At 58.0% G+C, this 18,198-nt stretch overlaps 1 protein-coding gene and 1 long non-coding RNA gene across 5 annotated transcripts; one reads left to right on the top strand and one right to left on the bottom strand.

The window, feature by feature from the left end:
- Positions 1–3,519: 3,519 nt before the first annotated feature.
- DEF6 (DEF6 guanine nucleotide exchange factor) lies at positions 3,520–17,228 on the bottom strand. Of its 4 annotated transcripts, none has more exons than XM_074850203.1 (11): positions 17,076–17,225; positions 11,882–12,022; positions 10,087–10,272; positions 7,985–8,212; positions 7,757–7,903; positions 7,458–7,566; positions 6,967–7,265; positions 6,304–6,470; positions 5,899–6,097; positions 4,829–4,919; positions 3,520–4,598 (listed from the first exon to the last, which is right to left on the bottom strand). In XM_074850203.1, the coding sequence occupies exons 1-11, from the start codon at positions 17,169–17,171 to the stop codon at positions 4,390–4,392; spliced, it is 1,872 nt and encodes a 623-aa protein (XP_074706304.1). In that variant the 5' UTR covers positions 17,172–17,225; the 3' UTR covers positions 3,520–4,389. The 4 variants fall into 4 exon arrangements, with proteins under 4 accessions (XP_074706304.1, XP_074706302.1, XP_074706301.1 ...); XM_074850201.1 differs by lacking the exon at positions 17,076–17,225 and adding an exon at positions 12,548–12,754; XM_074850200.1 differs by having other exon boundaries at positions 7,757–8,212; positions 17,076–17,228.
- Positions 8,180–8,738, top strand: LOC141934611 (uncharacterized). Its single transcript, XR_012626370.1, has 2 exons — positions 8,180–8,336; positions 8,503–8,738. It is a non-coding gene; the product is annotated as an uncharacterized LOC141934611 (long non-coding RNA).
- Positions 17,229–18,198: the final 970 nt, after the last annotated feature.

The following is an 18,198-nucleotide window of genomic DNA, read 5'->3' on the forward strand; positions in this document are numbered from 1 at the left end:
GCCCGCCCTGACGCCACCGCAGAGCCCGGCGCGGCGCAGCCAATCGGCGCCGCCGGGACGTCGGTCCCGCATCACCACGGCAACGGCCCAAGCCCGCCCCGCCCTGCGGCGCCCCCTGGCGGGCGCGGGACGCACCGCCCCTTCCCGCGGGGCATGATGGGAGATGTAGGCGCTGCTCGCGGGGCATGCTGGGTAGGGAGAGCGGGGGTGGAGGCGCAAAATGGCGGCCGGGGGGGATTGGGCTCGGCCGGGGCTCCCTCAGGGGCGGGTTTCTTGCGCACAGGGAGGTCGGAGTAGCTCCTGTTCCCCCTCGGCGTCACGGCCGCTCTGTCCCAGTTCCTGTGGGTGCCCTGCTGTGGCTGACTGGGACCCGCCACAGCTGACACGGAGCCGCTGCTGGGCCCAAGCCTTCCCCCTGGGCCCTCGCTGCTGTGGAGGGAGAGGGAACCGTGATCGTGCAGCACGGGCTGGGGGGATCTTGTACCCTGCCTGAACATGTAAGGGCAGAGGGAACAGCAGCCTTGCTGGGAACTTCCCCAGTAAACTGGGCTTGTTTAGTCTGGAGAAGAGGAGGCTGAGGGGAGACCTCATGGCCCTCTCCAACTCCCTGAAAGGAGGGTGCAGAGAGGGGGGATGAGTCTCTTGAGCCAAGGAACCAGCGCCAGGACAAGAGGGAATGGCCTCAAGTTGTGCCAGGGAAGGTTTAGACTAGATATTAGGAAGTATTTCTGGACAGAACGGGTTGTTGGGCGTTGGAATGGGCTGCCCAGGGCAGGGGGGTAGTCCCCATCCCTGGAGGTGTTCAAGAGGCGGGTTGACATAGCACTGAGGGATATGGTGTGGTTGGGATCTGTCAGTGCTGGGTGAACGGTTGGACTAGATAATCTTCAAGGTCCCTTCCACCCAAGATGATTCTGTGATTCGGTGAAACCCTCCAGCGTGAGGCTGGTTTGTGGCTGTAAGTGGGGATGTGTCTTGGAGGTGGCGCTGAGCTCCGTGGCACGGGCAGGGAGGCTCATCGGGAGGCACTTGCTGTGGCAGGAGCAGCACTGGGGCTGGGCACATGCTGCTGAGCCCTCACCAGGCAGCCCTGGGCAGGAGGCCCAGCAGTAACCGGTATGCTCCAGCTCACCCTGTGCTGGAACGGGGATGGAATAGGGATTTGTCTCAGGCAGAGAAGTGGGACCTGAGATCCAAAGAGCTGCTGACACCAGCTCTGCCAGGCCTGCTGTTAAGTTGGATGCTATGGGACCATTGTGACATGCAGCTTGAGGTGCCCGTGAGAGCTGTGGGGCTCTCCTCCCCTTCCCAATCTGAGCCCCTCACTGCTTTCTACCCCCCAGGGCTAGATTAGCTGCCCACTGGGGTGTTGCAAGCAGTTGATGCTGTTACTTGAGGTCTAGGATGGAGCTAATTTTATACCTTCACACCCTAGATAAACCACAGCGGTGGCTAATCTGATAAATGACGTTATGTTTAAAAAGCACAGGCCCCGTTCCCACTACAGTTACTCAAGGAGCAGTATGGAGCTCAGATGATGCCCCTCGTTAATGCAGATGTAGCTACAATTAGGATTTGGCTCGTCCTTCCTGAAAACATGGAACCCCAGGCCAGTGCACCAGGACAGCGGAGTTTGGGCAGAGCTGTGGGTTTGGGGCTGGAAAAGATTCATGTAGAGTGCAGCGACGTTTGTATCCAACTCTTCAAATGCTCATGCACATGATGTTACCCCCCAGGAGACCCCCACGGGCGTGCAGACCCCGCCAGGGCAGGGGTGGGATGGGAGCGGCAGAGAGTTGCTCTTTCCCAGCGCCTCCATGAGGTTCCCCTCGTGATCCTGCTGCAGGAGTTTATTGTTAGTCGGAGGCGCCGGCACACACGCCAACGATGTACATCAACTGCTGACTGAGGTAAGCTCCAGCCCTCGGTCGGCCGCGCCGGGAGGATGAGACAGAACCGGGCGCATCCAGACTTGGCAGCAGATCAAAGGCAGGTGCTGACACTGGTTCCGGCTGTTCCCTCCACGCCTGTCCTTGCCTGTGGCGATTAATGTATAGCTTTTTGCTGCATGGGAACTCAGCTCTCGGGAGCAAAAGCAACGCCCTGGTGAGCTGCTTTAAGGAGGGACAATGCAGTTTGTGACAAGCAATGCCACTGTCACGGGCAGGGATGCGGCCCCGCGTCTCCTGGGGACGGTGCACGGGATGAGCCCCCGCGACAGGGCTGTGGCACGGAGCCACGGAGACGGGCGGAGGTGGCCCTTTTCCTCCCTGCCTGGGTGTGGCGTGGCACGTACCTGTCCTGACGCCTGATCAGGGATGAGATTGAGCTAAACGAAGCTGACAAAGGAGGATGCTGTCTCCCATCAGTGCATTTCCACCCAGCCCATTTCCTTCCCAGTAGAGAGTGGTGGTTGGCACCCTCCCTGTTCCTGCTCTGCCTGCGGATTGCACAGAGCAGCTTTGCCGGGGTCACCCTGGGAAGCTGCAGCCGTTCGTACCGTGGCCCCCCTGCGCTTGATGCAAGACAGAGCCCCAGCCTCTGGTGCAATGTGTCGTGAAGGTCTCGCTTGACCAAAAAACCTGTGCAGAGTGGAGGGATCGTGCATCCATGTGGACCGGCAGGGATGGCACAGGGCCAGGCAGGGACCCCAAATCTGCACAGGGAGAGCATGGGGCTGTAGGGGCCACGCCGCTGCTCAGGACCACCCTGCTGCATCCCAGTGCAGTGGGGAGGAGGAGGGGTGATGAACTTGACCTGCAGCCCCTGCAGGGCCGGGACCACCATGGCCATCACCATGAGGGCTGCAGCCACCCGTGCCCTCCCTGTGCGTCAGTGAGGCTGCGTGGGACCAGGGCACGGGGCCACCCAGTCACCCTCACGGGCACACAGAGCCACTTTGTCCCGGAGCAGCCACACTGCGCCACTGGCACCCGCGGAAACGGCCTCTCTTGCAGTCAGGCACAATGAAAAATAATTGTAAAAAAGAAACACTGTAAAAATTGGGAGGGGGGGGGAAGAGCTGTGTGAGCAAACGTTGAAAGCCGCATGAGTAGGAAATAGATTGTAATCTCCCTAACGAACTGCAGTTAATCAGCGTGAGCAACTGTGAACAGGGGTTTGACTTGCTACCAGTGCCTGTTTCCAGAGGGGACCCTTATGTGATCAGGGGCTCTGTGCCCCCTACAATAAAGACCCCAGAGTCACAGGTCAAGGGGACAGGTGCTTGGACAAACTAACCCCGATGTTGGTGTGGGTTGTGGGGGGGGTTTGTGCAGGGAAGTTTGCCAGCAGACTTGGATTTTGTTCTCAGTTTTTCAGGGAGAAAATTAGCTGGAGGAGACAGGCCAGGCCGGTGCTACTGCAGAGAGCTGCCCCATCCACCGGCTTCCGGTTCGGATAGCCCCTGGGACTCTTTGCTCTTGTCTTCTGCAGGCCTTGGGCCAGATCCTGAGCCAGGATTCCTGAAACAGGGAGTCCTGCAGTCCAAGGGCAAAGACCTAAATGAAGCCCAGAGCATTGTCACCTTCCTATACAAGCATTTAATTAACCATATAGAGGTGTTGGCCCTCCCAGACATGACCTCTGTGGCAGCCCTGCCACTCAGAGGGGAGTTCATCATCTCTGGCCAGTTCCCCAGCATCCGTGTCCCTCTTGGCCCTCTAGACCAACCCAAAATCCACTGGTGGAGCCTCTTTCTGCAGGTGGTGTCTGATTTCTTTTAACAGGCTCTTGTCTACAGTGGGAATTAAAACCCCGCACTGCTGAGGAGGGAGGTCTAGTGCCTGCAGGGTCACAGACGTCTGGAGGAGGCCTGTGGGCCAGCGGCTCCAAAAGCTTTATTGCTTGTTGGTTTCTGCTAACATCTACGTGACTCCAGTGACTACCAACCACCTTCAGGGAACGCACGTGTTAGTTAAGGACACCCCAGCCTTTCTGTGGGGGCGGCGAGAAGGCACCGCTCAGTCTGCCCAGGCTTCCCTGGCAGTCACCGTTGCAGAGCCACGCAGCCAGGGGCGCAGCAGAAGGGTTGCTGGTAGAAACCAAGGGGAAAACTGCAGCCTTGGGACAGGCAGTCCAGACCCACTGGTGGCTTTTTTTTTTTCAGGCAGGGTGAAAAACCAGAGTCTGGGGAGTTGAGTTCAGGTCCTGCAGCTGGGCAGCCCAGAGGAAGCGGCCCCGCTGCCATCTCCCCAACGTTGGGTTGTCTGAGCCTCCTGGCACATTGTGGCTGCAGCCCTTCCCTGAAGAAAATGGGAGCATCTCTGCCTTATATGTGGTCACCTATAGGCTCTGTGCTGGTCCCCGCTTGTCTCCCGGATTGACCGTCCACTCGGAGGGACGTGCTGGGCCCTGCAGTTCCCCGCTGGGCTCTGCCATCCTGCTGGGCTAGTTGGTGGGCTCTGTGGCCATGGTGTCCGCATCCGGAGACGGTGGCACGCCGCTGTTCCCACCATTGCTCACGTTGTCCTTGCTGTTGTCCCTCATGGGGTCGTTGCCTTTATCCTCCACTCTCTGCTTGAGTCTGAGGGAGGAATCTCTCCCGGAGAGGAGGGGTTGGTAGCCAGCAAAACCTCCGCTCACATTCGTACGCTTGTCTGGGGACAGACAGAAAAAGAGCGTTGTTTACGTGGGGTTCAAATTGACCTTTCAGCTAAGGAAAAGGTTGTGGGGTCTCTCCTTGCTGGAGGTGTTTTCTCTGAAAGATGGGGGTCCTTCCAGCCCCTGGATGCCCCCAAAGAGGGGAAGATGGGTGGGAGACTGGGCTCGTGCCCCAGCGTGGCTGTGCTCAGGAGGGGCAGGAAGGGTGTGATGGCCGGTCTCCTACCTCCTGGCTCGATGGGGTGCATCAGGCGGTTCATCTGGACGTTCCAGTGCTTGACGTTGGTGCTGGCCTGTCGCAGCTTCCGCTGGGCCGCCTGTGGGAGGGGATGAGAGGGGTGAGCTGGCTGCCTGACAGCCCCTGACCCAGGACCACGAGCAGGAGCTTCCCTTCCCTGAGTAAGCCTGAATTGGAGGCTCCCTCTGGGATGGGAGACCCAGCTCAGAATCACACAGAATTCCAGAATCATCCAGGTTGGAAAAGCCCTTGAAGCTCCTCCAGCCCAACCATGAACCTCACCCTGACCGTTCCCAACTCCACCAGATCCCTCAGCGCTGGGTCAACCCGACTCTTCAACCCCTCCAGGGATGGGGACTCCCCCCCTGCCCTGGGCAGCCCATTCCAACGCCCAACAACCCCTTCTGCAAAGAAATCCTTCCTAAGAGCCAGTCTGACCCTGCCCTGGCGCAGCTTGAGGCCATTCCCTCTTGTCCTGGCGCTGGTTCCTTGGCTCAAGAGACTCATCCCCCCTCTCTGCACCCTCCTTTCAGGGAGTTGTAGAGGGCCATGAGGTCTCCCCTCAGCCTCCTCTTCTCCACACTAAACCCCCCCAGTTCCCTCAGCCGCTCCCCATCAGACCTGTGCTCCAGACCCTGCACCAGCTCCGTTGCCCTTCTCTGGACACGCTCGAGTCATTCAATGGCCTTTTTGGAGTGAGGGGCCCAAAACTGAACCCACTCATCGAGGGGCGGCCTCACCAGTGGGGTAACATCCCTTCCCTGTCCCTGCTGGCCATGCTAGTGCTGATACAAGCTCACCCTCCTCTAGGTCTTCTCCTCCTCTGATCCTCCCCCCTCCACAAACTCCCACTATCGACATTGCTCGGGACACCCCCAGGGCAGGACACTGTATCACCCCATGCCTGTGCCTGGCACAGCTCAGAAAACCCCCGAGGCAATGCCAGCTTGGTCCCCAAAGCTGCTGGGTCCTCCCCAGTGTGGTGGTGACTCAGGGAGGGCTGCGAAGTTCCCCAGGGCTCGCAGGGTGAAGGGATGTGGCACCGGTGGGATGCTCACCATGACGTCTTGGTCCACCCGCTGCCTGTTCACTCTCACTTCTTCCAGCTGCTTCTGTGCATCTTCCAGACACTTGTTTTTGTTCTCCATCTCCTGCTTGAGGACTTGCTTCTCCAGCTGAGTTTTGATGATATATTCCTCTTGCTCCTCCTTCAGCTTCATCAACTGCTTCAGCTTCTCCTCTTCCTCAGCCAGTAGCCTGTCAGCAAAGAGCCAGAGGTGAGGACGTCCCTCTGCCACTTCATCCACCAGCTTCCCCCATCCCTGCCGGCATACTGGGAAGTCACCAGCACACCCCAGTACCCCAGGGAGCGTCACATCGCCCCGGGGAGCGCGTCCCCACACCCAGCCGCTGCCCTGGGAGTGGAGCAGGTCGAGGAGTAGCAGGGATGCCCTGGTCCTTACCTGGCCTGCGCGTATCTCACAGACTCCTCGTCCTGTCGCGCTTTCACCTCCTGCTGCAGGGCCTCCTGCAGACGCTCCTGCATGTCCTCCAGCTCCAGGATGCGCTTGCGCTGACGCTCTGCCTCTGCCTCCTTCAGAACCATCTCTGCCTGCATGGAGGCGCGAGCCTGCGGCAGGGAGAGGAGCCCTCAGCGCGGGCGGCTGCCAGAGCCACCGCTGCCATCCCCAAGACCCTCTTGACCCGCATCCCTGGGGCCGGACATCTGCCACGCCAGCGAGAGCCTGGGCTGAAGCAAGGCTGTTTCCCTGCTCAGGAGACCCACCGCGTCGTTTGGAGCCAGCGCTGGCTGCAAGGTCAGAAATGGGCTCCCTGGCCATCCCGGCACTCGCCTCTCCACCCCGGGGCAGGTTGTCCTCAACTCCTGCTCCTTGGGTACCTCACACGCAGCCTTGCTGACCTTTCTGTCCCTCATCCCCATGTCACATATGGCCCCGGGGACCCCCAAGGTGCTGGGTGGCAGCAGCATTGTTCCAAGAGCGGGACGTGCTCCTAAAAACTCCTCCAAACCCCCTGGGCTGCCACGGGCAAGGGAAGGGGAAGGAAGCACCCACCCCACGAGTGACACAGCCCTGTGACAGGGCACGCCAGGAGGATGCACCCACCTGCTCAGCCTCCTGCAGCTGGATCTCCAGGGTCCTCTGCATCTCCTCATGCTGCTGCCTCCGCCGCTGCTCCTCTTCTTGCAGGAGTATCTCTGCCTGCCGCTGGGCCTCCTTGAGCAGCTCCAGCTCCTGCAGCTTCCTCTCCTTCTCCTCCTGGAGCTGCTTGAGCCGCTGTGTCTCCTCCTCTTTGGCCGCCTTGCGCTGCTCCCGTTGCTCCCGCTGCTCCCGTCGCTTCTGCTTCAGGTCTTTGTGCAGGGAGTTCTTGCCCTCAGCCTGCAGCCGGATGGCTGTCTGGATGGCTGGGGAGGGAAGGGGACAGTCAGTGGGGACATAGCGCTGAGGGATCTGGTGGAGTTGAGAACTGTCAATGTTAGGTTAAGGGTTGGACTAGGTGATCTTCAAGGTCTTTTCCAACCTAGACGATTCTGTGATTCTGTGACATGGTGGGGGGCACGGGGAAGGTGGGGAGGGGGCACAGGGTGGGCACAGACCTAGTGTCCACTCCTGGCGCTGCCGGGTGTCGGAGGCACTCATCTCGTAGGTGCGGGACGAGGTCTTCACGCAGAACATGCACCTCTTCCCATCCCGGTCAGGCAGCACCTGCAGGGAGAGGACACAGGATGGTGTTACCCCCCCCGTACCCCACCTTATCCCCACTTTCTTCAGCCGTAGGACCGGCTCTCCTATGCTCATGGATGTGAAATTGTGTATTTCTGGGTTCCCCTTCCTGAGGTCTGAAGGGGATCTCCTGGGTCTCCTGTCCCCACGCTGAGCCTGGCCCGGGCCGTACCTCCACGCAGCAGTGCTTGTCCAATGTGATGCTCCCCTTCTTCTCCTTCCGTTCCTCACTCATGTAGTAGGACAGGACACTGGGCTTCAGTGTGAACCACCGCTCCGACCAGTTCCTCCTCAGCTGGCCCTTCTTCCAGAGGTAGCCCTGCGCCCGAGACACTGGGATCAAAAACCGGGTGGGGGGGCAGGACGGGGTTTGTGCTGCAGGACATTGGGGGCTCCTTGCCTGTTTGAGCACATCCTCGATGACCTCCTGGTACACCTCCTCCACGGCCATGCTGACGGCCTCCTGCTCGATGCCTCGCAGGAACCGCCCCGAGTTCACCATGTCCAGGAACTGCCAGACCGTCAGCCCCCCCTGCCCCTGCTGCTCCTGGGCCAGGTAGTCATCCAGCTCGCAGGAGTTCAGCTCCACGTTCATGGCTGTGCAGATCTTCTTCAGCAGATACTCCACCTGTGGGGACGGGGAACTCAGCGACGGGGAGAAATGAGAGCTGACCTCACCCCACCAACCTATTTTGAAGAGCCCAAGACCACATTTCTTTCCAGCCTGGAGATGCAGGACCCGTATCCCAGAGGTATCACCCCTTCTGACGGTGGATGGTCATGGCCAAGGTGTTCCAGGCAGCAGGCAGGCTCGGGAGCTTGACGTTGGGTTAGAGCCTGGCTGCTACTGAGAGGTTTTAACCTCCTGCCGGGCTTTTAACCACAAAGCTGAGATGTTTTTGGCTTGTTTGTCTGCAGAGTGAGAAAACTCTGCACAAATCAAGTGCCTGAGGGAGCCCAGACCAACGCTGCTGTCCCCCACACCCAGCCGGCAAGGCAGGTGGCTCAGACCACGGCCCTGACCTCAGAACCCTCCAGTTTCCAGCTGACGTTGTAAAAACCCTTGGGGGGAGCAGGGGAAGAGGTCCCTATGGAGATGAACATCATTTTGAAACTGTAAATAAATTGCTTTAAAAAAGAGCTAAGAAAGTTGACATGATGTTGGGAAGACTTATTTCAGCTCAAGTTTTGCTGCCAGCTCTCTACCCACGATCAAGGGAGCGAGGAGGGTGGGTGACTGCAGAGAGCCACGCGGAAAGGTGAAACACGGCAGAGTCCCCGCACCCAGCTGAATTTTTTTACATCAGGTAACTAGGAGAAGGGAAAAAAAATAATGCAGTTTTTCTTTTTTTTTTTTTCTCCCAAGCTCAGCCCCATGAGCAGAAAGATGATTCAGTTTGTCATGGTCTGGGGAACAGGAAACACCTCTCCCGGGGCGCAGGAAGTGCGGTCACCCTCCTACGTCTGCGCAGCACTGCGTTTCTCATCTTTTTTTGACCTTTTTTTTTTTTTTTTTTTGGCTTTTCTGCTGATCTAAGGAGGTTGATGGTGTAGAAGCAGAAGGCAGCTGCTTGCCTAGCTGAGCTCCTCCTGGTGAGGCCGCCCTTGGCTTCTGAGCTTGTTCCTCCTCCCCAGATCTGCCCCCAAACCATGGGGGTTTGATCTGACCCTCAGAAAAGGGAGAACCTCCCCCTCCAAATGCTGGGTGGAATTTGGAGATTTGGAGATTACTGCCAGCAGCTTTGCAGGGCAGCTGGGACAACCTCGCTCTTAATTCTCTGGATCCTGGGTAGGGGGTGAGCATCTGGTGGCAGCAGGCACGGTGAGGGACGACTGGATCTGCTCTGCCATCGCCTTCGTGGTGGCACAGGCTGAGAGCAGCCTGAGGAACACGGCCCCGTCCAGCGTGGCAGCGATTTCATGGGGAACAACTTCCCATTGCACCAGACTTTAAGGGTTTCTTGTCATCTTCTCTTTCTCCCCTGTGAAAATCAGGAGGAGACCTCCACCACCGTGCTCAACTCAACCCTTGGGTGAGATGGAGGGGCTTTAGGCCAGGGACCAGCTCCAGGAGGAGCTGAGCTGTGGATGCTCCTTGGCTGGGGCTCTGAGAACTGGCACGTTCATTTCACACCAGGCAAAAGAGCTCGTTGGTTAGGCTTGGACCACAGAAGACCACTGTGAGCCCCCACCTCATCCTCCAAGACATCTCTACTGGAGAGGCTTCAGCATTTCGGAGGTGTTGTCCCAGCAGCTCCCAGGTCACCCCCCCTCTCCCTGGGCAGCGGGGGTGGCCGTGGGCATAGCGGGGGGTGCCCAGGGCAGACAGCCCCCTCCTCCTCCCACCCCTGCCCTCTCACACCCTGGAGCACCCCATCTTGCCGGATGTGGTGGGACATGCGAGGAAGCGATAACGGGATGTGTCATCCTCAAAGGGACCTCTGCCAGCACGCAGAGCCCTGGGAGGACGGGGATGGGCGGCGGGGGAGAGGCAGGTCCTACCTCGTCTGGCACCATGACGAGAGGGTATTTGTCTTCGGAGAGAAAGTTGAAGAGACACCAGAGCTTGAAGGCATCTTGGTGGGATACAACGCTATTCCCATTCCGGTCAGGCTTGTAATTCTTCTTTGCTGTCAGGGTCCAGCAGAGCTCATCAAAGTTTTCTTTGACAAAAGCACCTTCCTCCACCTGCGGGCAGGAGTCGGGGGTTGAGCATGGTGCTGCAGGGCTACGGACGGGGGCTCTGGGGGGGAAGCGCTGGAGGGAAGAAACCCTCACACCTGAAATCTCCTGTCCCTGCCGATGAGAAGCAGGGGGTGATTGATACGTGCGACCCACAACTAGAGTGTCAGTGGGCACTGACCCATGATGCCAGAGCACGTGTTCCCAGCACAGGTCCCTTACACAGGTCACCAAGGTGTCCCAGCCCGTGGAGAAGATGCTACGGGACCGCTGCAGCACCTGGGCACCACGACAAGGCCACGGTGGCTCAGCCATGTCCTGCCGGGCGTTGGAGCCCCAGCAGGAACGCGGTGGTGAAGCCCATGCAGCATTGTGTGGTGCTCTCCAAGCCCACCTCCCCCGGTGCCTCCATGGCTTTGGGTTATTCTTGTTATCCCATTTGACCATAAAGAGGAACTGGGGCTCAGCGAAGGGAAGCGGTGGCCCTCGGGCAGGCAGCAGTGGAGGTAGGAACGATACCTCCATCAACCTCAGCCCCGCTGCCTGTCCATGAGCTTCTGCAACCGCTTGCCCGGCATCGTGAGCCGCTTCACGCAGCAGTTTTGCTGTGGCGTCGGTGAACTGGGATAGGGACCAAAGGAGCCTGGCCGCATCTGGCTGCTCCATCCCAGCTCCGTGAACCATGTGATGCCAGCACGAGGGCAAACTGCAGCCTGCAGCGACAGAGCTCGAGAAAAACCTTTGGGTGGCAGAAAGCTGAAAGCCTCTCTTACTAGGAAAACCCACTTCCCCTTCTCAGGCTGCCTCTGGGATTTTATTAGCCATGGCGAAAACAGAAGAAGGGGATTTAAGAGACATCTCCCAAAGAACCACATGGGAAACTGGAAGGATTTTGGCCACTTTGTGACAGGGAGATTGGGCTGGGCTGAGCTTGGGCAGCTGCCTGCCCCAGGCAGAGGGAGCTGGGGAAGGCTCTGCCCTCGCTCGCTGCAGACCAGATCCCCGCAGCTGAGATCAGCATCCCTGGACCAGGCTGGGCAACGTCCGACCACCTCAGGGCAAGGCAAAGACCGGCACGGAGACGGGTGTGGAGCACCACACACCGGGGAGAGGCACGGCTCGGCCCTGGGGAAGCGGCAGGGGAGGGAAGGGTTACGGCTCCGGGCCCCCCCTTTTTTCAAGCACACCATGGAAGAAAGTTGTCAGTCATTTTTCCTCTCTGAAACGAGCACCCAGCCGCAAAGTCTCACTGCGCCAAACAAAGGTGCCTTTGAGCCACGCGGAAAAAAGGGAGAAAGCCCCTGCCCACCCCAGCCTCTGCTCCTGCCCCGCCACCTCGTCCTCCTCCCTCTCCTCTTTGTCAAGTGAGGTCACACCTCCAATTTGAACAGTGGGGGAGAGGAAAAAGGGGCTGATTTCTCTCTCTGAGCCCTTTAGGAAATGTGGGCAGAGATGCAGCTCCATCCAGAGCCTTGACGGAAAGGGCCAACTTCATCCTTGCCAAGGAGACAATATTAAACATTTCTCACTCGTTTTGGCATTCACCTGAGTGCTCCCCAACTCTCTGTATCCTTTTTCCACGCAGGAGGTGGGGGGTGATGGCCGAGGGGCTCACCTTATCCAGGATGTACTTGTTGAGGTACGGCATGTAACCCTGGCTGGACACCGGCCCGTCGTCGTCATCGCGGAAATGCTCTTCCAGCGCCACGGGATCGTGGGGGATGCACAGCACCGTGTACAGGTTGTGAGACAGCACCTGCCCGAGCACGAGGGACGGGGAGAAGGTGAACAACCTCCAATCCTGCCCCAGCACACCCCCACGGTGCCACCCACCCACCCGGGGACCATGCCCTGCCCAGCATCACCTCCCTGCAGCCACAGCATCAAGGCACAGTTTGGGTTATTCCTTAAACTTAGAGAATCATTTAGAAACAGGCAAAAACTGAGGATTTTTCCACATTTGTTTCTTTTCCTTCTTGGCACATAGGGAACTTTTTTTTTTTTTTTTTTTAAAAAAAAGGGCCATTTCAAACATTACAGAGCAAACAGGACATGCTTTGATCTAGAAAAGATGATAAGCCACCCCAAGCCATGCTGTTTGGCAGCTGCCCTTAGCGATTTCTTGAAAACATAACTAACGACAGCGCCCAGCCTGGCAGCTGTTGCTTTCTGCCAGTGGGGCACAGAAAGACGCAAAGATGAAAATATGAAAAGATCTGTAAGAAACTAAGAAAAGGTTTTGTCTGGGATGGAAGCAGACAATGGAGATCTGGAGACATACCATCTCCCGACGTCTGTGAGCGTCACCAAGCAGCCCATTTTTGTTCAAATCCCCCAAAACAAAGCATGTTTTGAAGCTCCCAAATTTCCCACGTGCTGGAAAGCCCACACCGCTGCCGGGCCAGCAGCCAGTGCCCAGAGCAAGGCTGCCCATGAGCACCACCAGCATTCCAGCTCCTGATGCCAGCCACGTGGTTGTCTCCTTGTCTTTACATCCCAGCAAGCAGGAGACGGTTAAACGAGCGTCCCAAACTGATGCTGTCCCATCGCACCAGGGTTTGCAGAGCCAGCTTCTAGGGTTTGCAGATGCAGCTTGCCGAGGTTTCAAGAGAAGGGCTGGAGGAGATGGTATGCAGCATCCCTGCTCCTCTCTGAGCAGGGCTGGAAATTTCCTCCCAGCCAGAGAGGAGCCGCCGGAGGCCATGCCGGCTGCTGCAGCTGGAGACGGTTCTTGTTCAACCAGATTTTCTTTCTCTTTTTCACCCTCCGGACCGATGTTATCAGCAGGACTCCACCCTGCACTCAAACTCACACACAGAGCAGGCTGTAGCCCTGAGCGCTGCTGCTACGGCTGCACCTTTTGGGGTTCAGTGCAGCCCTGGGGTCCGCACAGGGGTGGGGAAGGCTGGAAACACCCTGGGCATCCTCTGGGATGACTAACAAATCTGTCAGGATGGATTGAAAGTTTGGGAATCGCATCCCATTCCCCGTTTCCAATATGGGGTCTCGCCCCCGTCCCTCGCACCTCCTCTCACAGCACCCCAAAAAACCCTGGGGGGCCTCGCATGTGCCCCCGGCCATGGCTGGCACCCTGAACCCCCCCATTTGCCCTGGCACACTGTGAACCACAGTCCCTCTGCTCGCCGGAGCGGTCACCTACAAAATGAAAGTGGGACAGGGAGGGGAGGAAATCCCCTGCCAGGCTGACGTGGAGTGTGTGGGGCCGGGGCTGCCCCAACCCCATGGAGAGAGGAGAGGTGGGAAACCACCACCCGGGCTCTGAAAAGAGAGATAGGAGGGGAAAATAACTGGGGGGAGAAGGGAAGGGATGCTCTGAGAGTGGTTTGGTGACACAACCTTTCTCCAGCAGCGTGCAGGGGATGGCTGGGGGCGCGGCAGAGGTCTGCCCAACACCCCCCGAGCACCCCAAATCTCTTTGAGCACCAGCCCTGATGCTGTTCTCCATCCTCTCCCCGGGTCTCCCGTCCCCCCTCACCCCCTACTGCCACCCCCTGCAGCTGTTGCAACGCCAGCCAGAGCTGGGGGTGGAATATTTAATGCGGCTGGAGAATGGCAGCCCCTCTTCTCCTCCCCCGTGGGAGAAGCCGGGGGTGATGCCAGGTCTGGGGGTGACCTTTTGGACTGAAGCCTGGCTCCCTGTGTTAAACACAAATGGCTCAGCGGGTGGGAGTGGGAAGGGAAATTGGGGCTCCTGCACCCCGCAGGGAACGTGGCTGCTGCCTCAGTTTCCCCATTTTCAAGCACACAGGCCCTGCTGAGGAAATCAAAGCTTCTCTGGCGCTGGGGGTGCAGGGAGTCCTGTCCCAGGGGACCCCCAGCACCCAGAGCCTTTGCCAGGACTGAGGGTCCCTTGAGCTGCCCATTTTCTGCAGCAAGGAGGACACGAGGGGGGACGCTGCCCCATCAGCCAGGACCCCTTGGCTCAAGCCCAGCCCCGGGACCATCAATGCCCGACCTCGGGGATGGATTTTCCCCCTGCTTGAATGGATGAGCTGCTCTCAGACCTCTTACTGGTCAAACTGGGACCCGCTGGCCTGTGCCTTTTGTGCACGCAACAAGCACAGGCACTTTCAGTTCAAGCCAGGTGCCTTCCCCCTGACCCAGCCCAGCCAGGCACCGCTTATACCCTATCTCCAAAAACGAGCAAGAGCCACCTCCCTGTCATTTGCACCCCAAGTCTGCAACCCCACGCAGCCAGTAGGGGATCCCTGTGCCCCCAACACACATTTAAACCACATGCCTGTCCCCCCCACCTCTTCCTCCCCGCTCCCCAGCGATTTTGCTGTAGTGGGCAGCCTCAGGAGACCCAGCTCTGCGCTACAAACCGCCCCTCTCCCTCCCAACAGGGACGGGAGCAAAGCAGATGCTGAAAAGCACCAGGACGGTGCTCGGTGGCTCCCAGCCACTGCCCCAGCTGGCCACGGCCACCCCAAAGGGCTCAGCTCTGCCCTGCCTGTGGGAGCCACATCCCACATCCCATCCAGCCTCCGCCGAGATGAGGAGTAGCTCCCCCAGCTCGGCCAGGGAGGATGCGACAGCACAGAGAGGATAAAAGCTCATTCAAGAGCAGGGCTGGTGCGTGCCCAGGCTGGGAACAAAACTACCCGACATCTCTTGATGTGTAGCACTCAACCAAAGACTCTTTCCTTCCTGTGCAGATACACACCTACACTCACATATACATATGCACCACGCTTGCTTGCATAGGAGTGTCCATGCAAAGAACTCAACTGCCGAACCCAACGGCTTCCCACAGCTTCGCCATCACGCTTTGAAACGCTGCTAAATTTACTTATGCAACTGGCTGGAGAGAGATTGGAGGAGTTAAGCACCCAGCTCCCCCGGCACGCTGCTCATCTACTGGCAAAATCCCACCCCGGCTCCTGGGGCAAGTTTTGTAGGTGCTCATTTTTGCATTTGTAGGTGCAAATGCTGCGGACGGCGGCACTTCTCCCACCCTTGTTCAAGACCCTTCTTGCAGCAACACGCCTGGGTGAGGAAGCAGAGCACAGCCTGGCTCGTGCGACCCGGGAGGAGTTTGGAGAGGGCACGGCCACCATGGCTTTAACATGTTATTGCTCAGACCTGCGAGACCCTGGATTTCTTCTGCGCTGAACGAACAGAAACGCCGCTGCTGGCTTGTGTAGGCTGGGGCAAACCTGAGCCAGCGTTTGGCAGCAACGAGGGGTGGAAACGAGCTCTCCTCAGCCTCGAGGCGGGTGGAAAATTATCCAGAGTTGAGCTTCAACCGCGCAGCCCGACCCGCCGCCGTCCCGTCGCTGAAGGCGGGTGGAAAAACAGCGAGGGGTGAATCTCCCTTCCCCTCTGAAATGTCACCTTGGGCAAAGCCACCACGGAGACGCCGTCCCCAGCGTCCTCGTAGCCCCTGCACGAGGGTTTGCAGCTCCCTGCCCCCCCCCCGCACAATCTCTCTAGGAAATTACCGTTAAAATTAGGGTCTCTGTGGCTTCAGCATCGTCACTGGTAGTAAAGATCTCGCAAGAGAAGTGCTGCACGTGTTCACACCAGCACTTTTGGGGCTGGCAGCGCGCCTGGGCTGGGCTCAGGACCCAGACCCCGGGTGCAGAGGATGCTTGAGGGGAGCACAGCACCTTCCTGGGGATTAGCGAGGGGAATTAGGCTCTGGCCTGCTTTGGGATTTTCCTTAATTCCTTCAGATATTTCTACAGTTTTAAGTAGGTGAGCGTGGCTCACAGGGCACACATAGTTTCTGAGGAGCAGCCGAAGGCTCTCGGCTGCAGAGGCAGCAGCTGAGCAGGAGAAACCTGGCTCCTGCTGCTTCTCCTCTGGACCCCTACATACAAAACTCTCAATTTCTGGACAAAACATGCCCCCATTGCCAAGTCCAGCACCTTCCCTGCAGTCTGTCCCGGGGGAAGCCCTATAAAGTAGAGGAATAGAGGAAAAGAGGTTTCTTTGCAGCGTTTCACAACTCATCTCGCAGCTGCCAAGCCCTGACGCAACACCTCTTGGTGTTTTGCATGTTTCTAGCGCAGGTCTTTCCTCTGCATCGCAGCCCCCTGCTCCAACCAGCAATTCCAACCCTGGCGCCAGCCTAAAAACCACAATGGGACACTTACACGGCAACAGAAAGGAGTCCCACCATTTGCAAAGGGGAAAGAAAAAAAAATAAATCAATAATTATTGTCAAAGCCAATGTGCAACCTGGCAGATTCGACCAGAACCTGTCCCTGAGGCAGACAAAAATGTTTGTAAAGCCATGATGGTTTTGACAAAAGGCTGAACACAGGAGATTTCTGCAAAGCTGTTAAGGGAGTGGGGGAGAGGGGAAAGCAGAGATTTTTTTTTTTTTGAAGTGCTGTGTTATTTCTGGCCAGACCGCTGAGGAGTTTTAGTTTAAAAATGGTCTGTCTCTACCTACCGACCCGCTGGCTGAACAGGAAGCAGAAATGCGGGTGCTCTGGCAAGCAAGAAAATATAAACTGAGTTTGGGCTGTTAGTTGGGCATAAAAAGCTAAGAAACTGAAAACAACTGGAAATTAGATTTCTCCTCGTTTTCACCTGGAAAATACATCTGAGCATTAACTCCCCTCCTGCTTTTTTTTTAAAAGGAGACAAGGCAGAGACGGAGAACTTCACCAAAACCAGCATGGAGGCCACAGCAAAGACTTATTCATCTTAATATTTAACAATTCCTCCGTGGAAACGCAGGGGGGGTGCCAAGCATCCTCTGCCCCTCGCAGCCCACCCACACCAGCCGCACCCCGGGGCCCATCTAATCCTTCCCCCCACCCCAGGAGACTCACTTTGAGCTGGGATTTGGACACCTTGCCGCTCTTCTCCACGTCCAGGGCGGTGAAGGCGTACCAGATGGACTTCAGGAGCTCCGCTCGCAGGTCCATGGCTACAGGCAGCGAGGGCAGAGGCGGCTCTGTCGAGGCCGAGGATCCGGTTCCAGGAAACCGCCTGCCTCAACAGCCCTGGGCGTCGGGGGACGCGCGAAGCTGGAGCGCCATCTGCTTGGGCACAGCCCGGGGGAGCCCAACGGGCAACACCTCAACCCCACGGGCCGTGGGGTGCAGGTCTTTCCCCCCCTTCTCCCCGCCACGGCCGGATCACCCCCCCACACAGGGAAGCACAATCCAGGGCTCACGGTGCGGGACGGGGATTTGTAACCCTTTGCTAGCTCAGCCTCGAGATCAAAAGGTTTTTTCAGCATTTGTATTGTGCGGAGAGAAATCCCCTCCCCGACTCCAAAGAGCTTCCTCTTCTGGGATTCTTTCCCCCACGGCGGTGGGAGCGTGGGCCGTGCCCCTTGGAAAAGCTCCAGCCCTGCTTGTTTTGGGATCGGTCGCACCAAGCGGGGATCCCGCTCGCCGCAGCCCTCCCGGGTTATGCCCGTTCCCTGCCTGCACAAACCTCTGCAAACTCATGTGCAGCCAAAAAAGAAACCACCTGAGTGCCGGGAGCCCGCGCTGGCCTTAGGTTTATGGTTGGAGTCGATGACCTTAAAGGTCTTTTCCAACCTCAGGGATTCTGTGGTGTCTCTGTCCACAAACTGCCCAGGGCAGAGGGAGGCAGCCGAGGGGTTACTCCTGCCAGCCCCCGCCTCTCCCCAGCTCAGTGCGTTATAGGATGCGTTCACAGACACATTTTCTTGCATTAAGTGACACAATTCCCTAAAACCAGGCTTGTGGGAGCCCTTGGAGGAAGCGAGGCCTGGTGTGAGACTCAGGAGGCAGCTCTTAGCCCCTCCAAGACACACGCTGAGAGCTCAGAGGCTACAACTTCTCCAGCTCACACGCCTCATCAGCACTGCTTTTGGACAATCATTGCACTTTCGGTCAATTCAACAAATCTCCTGAACTTCCTTAATCCTTACATCTGCAAAAATGTTACTAGATTCCTCCCACCCTCTGCCAGCCACTG

This window comes from Strix aluco, chromosome 25, assembly GCF_031877795.1.
Source record: "Strix aluco isolate bStrAlu1 chromosome 25, bStrAlu1.hap1, whole genome shotgun sequence".
Lineage (NCBI taxonomy): Eukaryota > Metazoa > Chordata > Aves > Strigiformes > Strigidae > Strix > Strix aluco.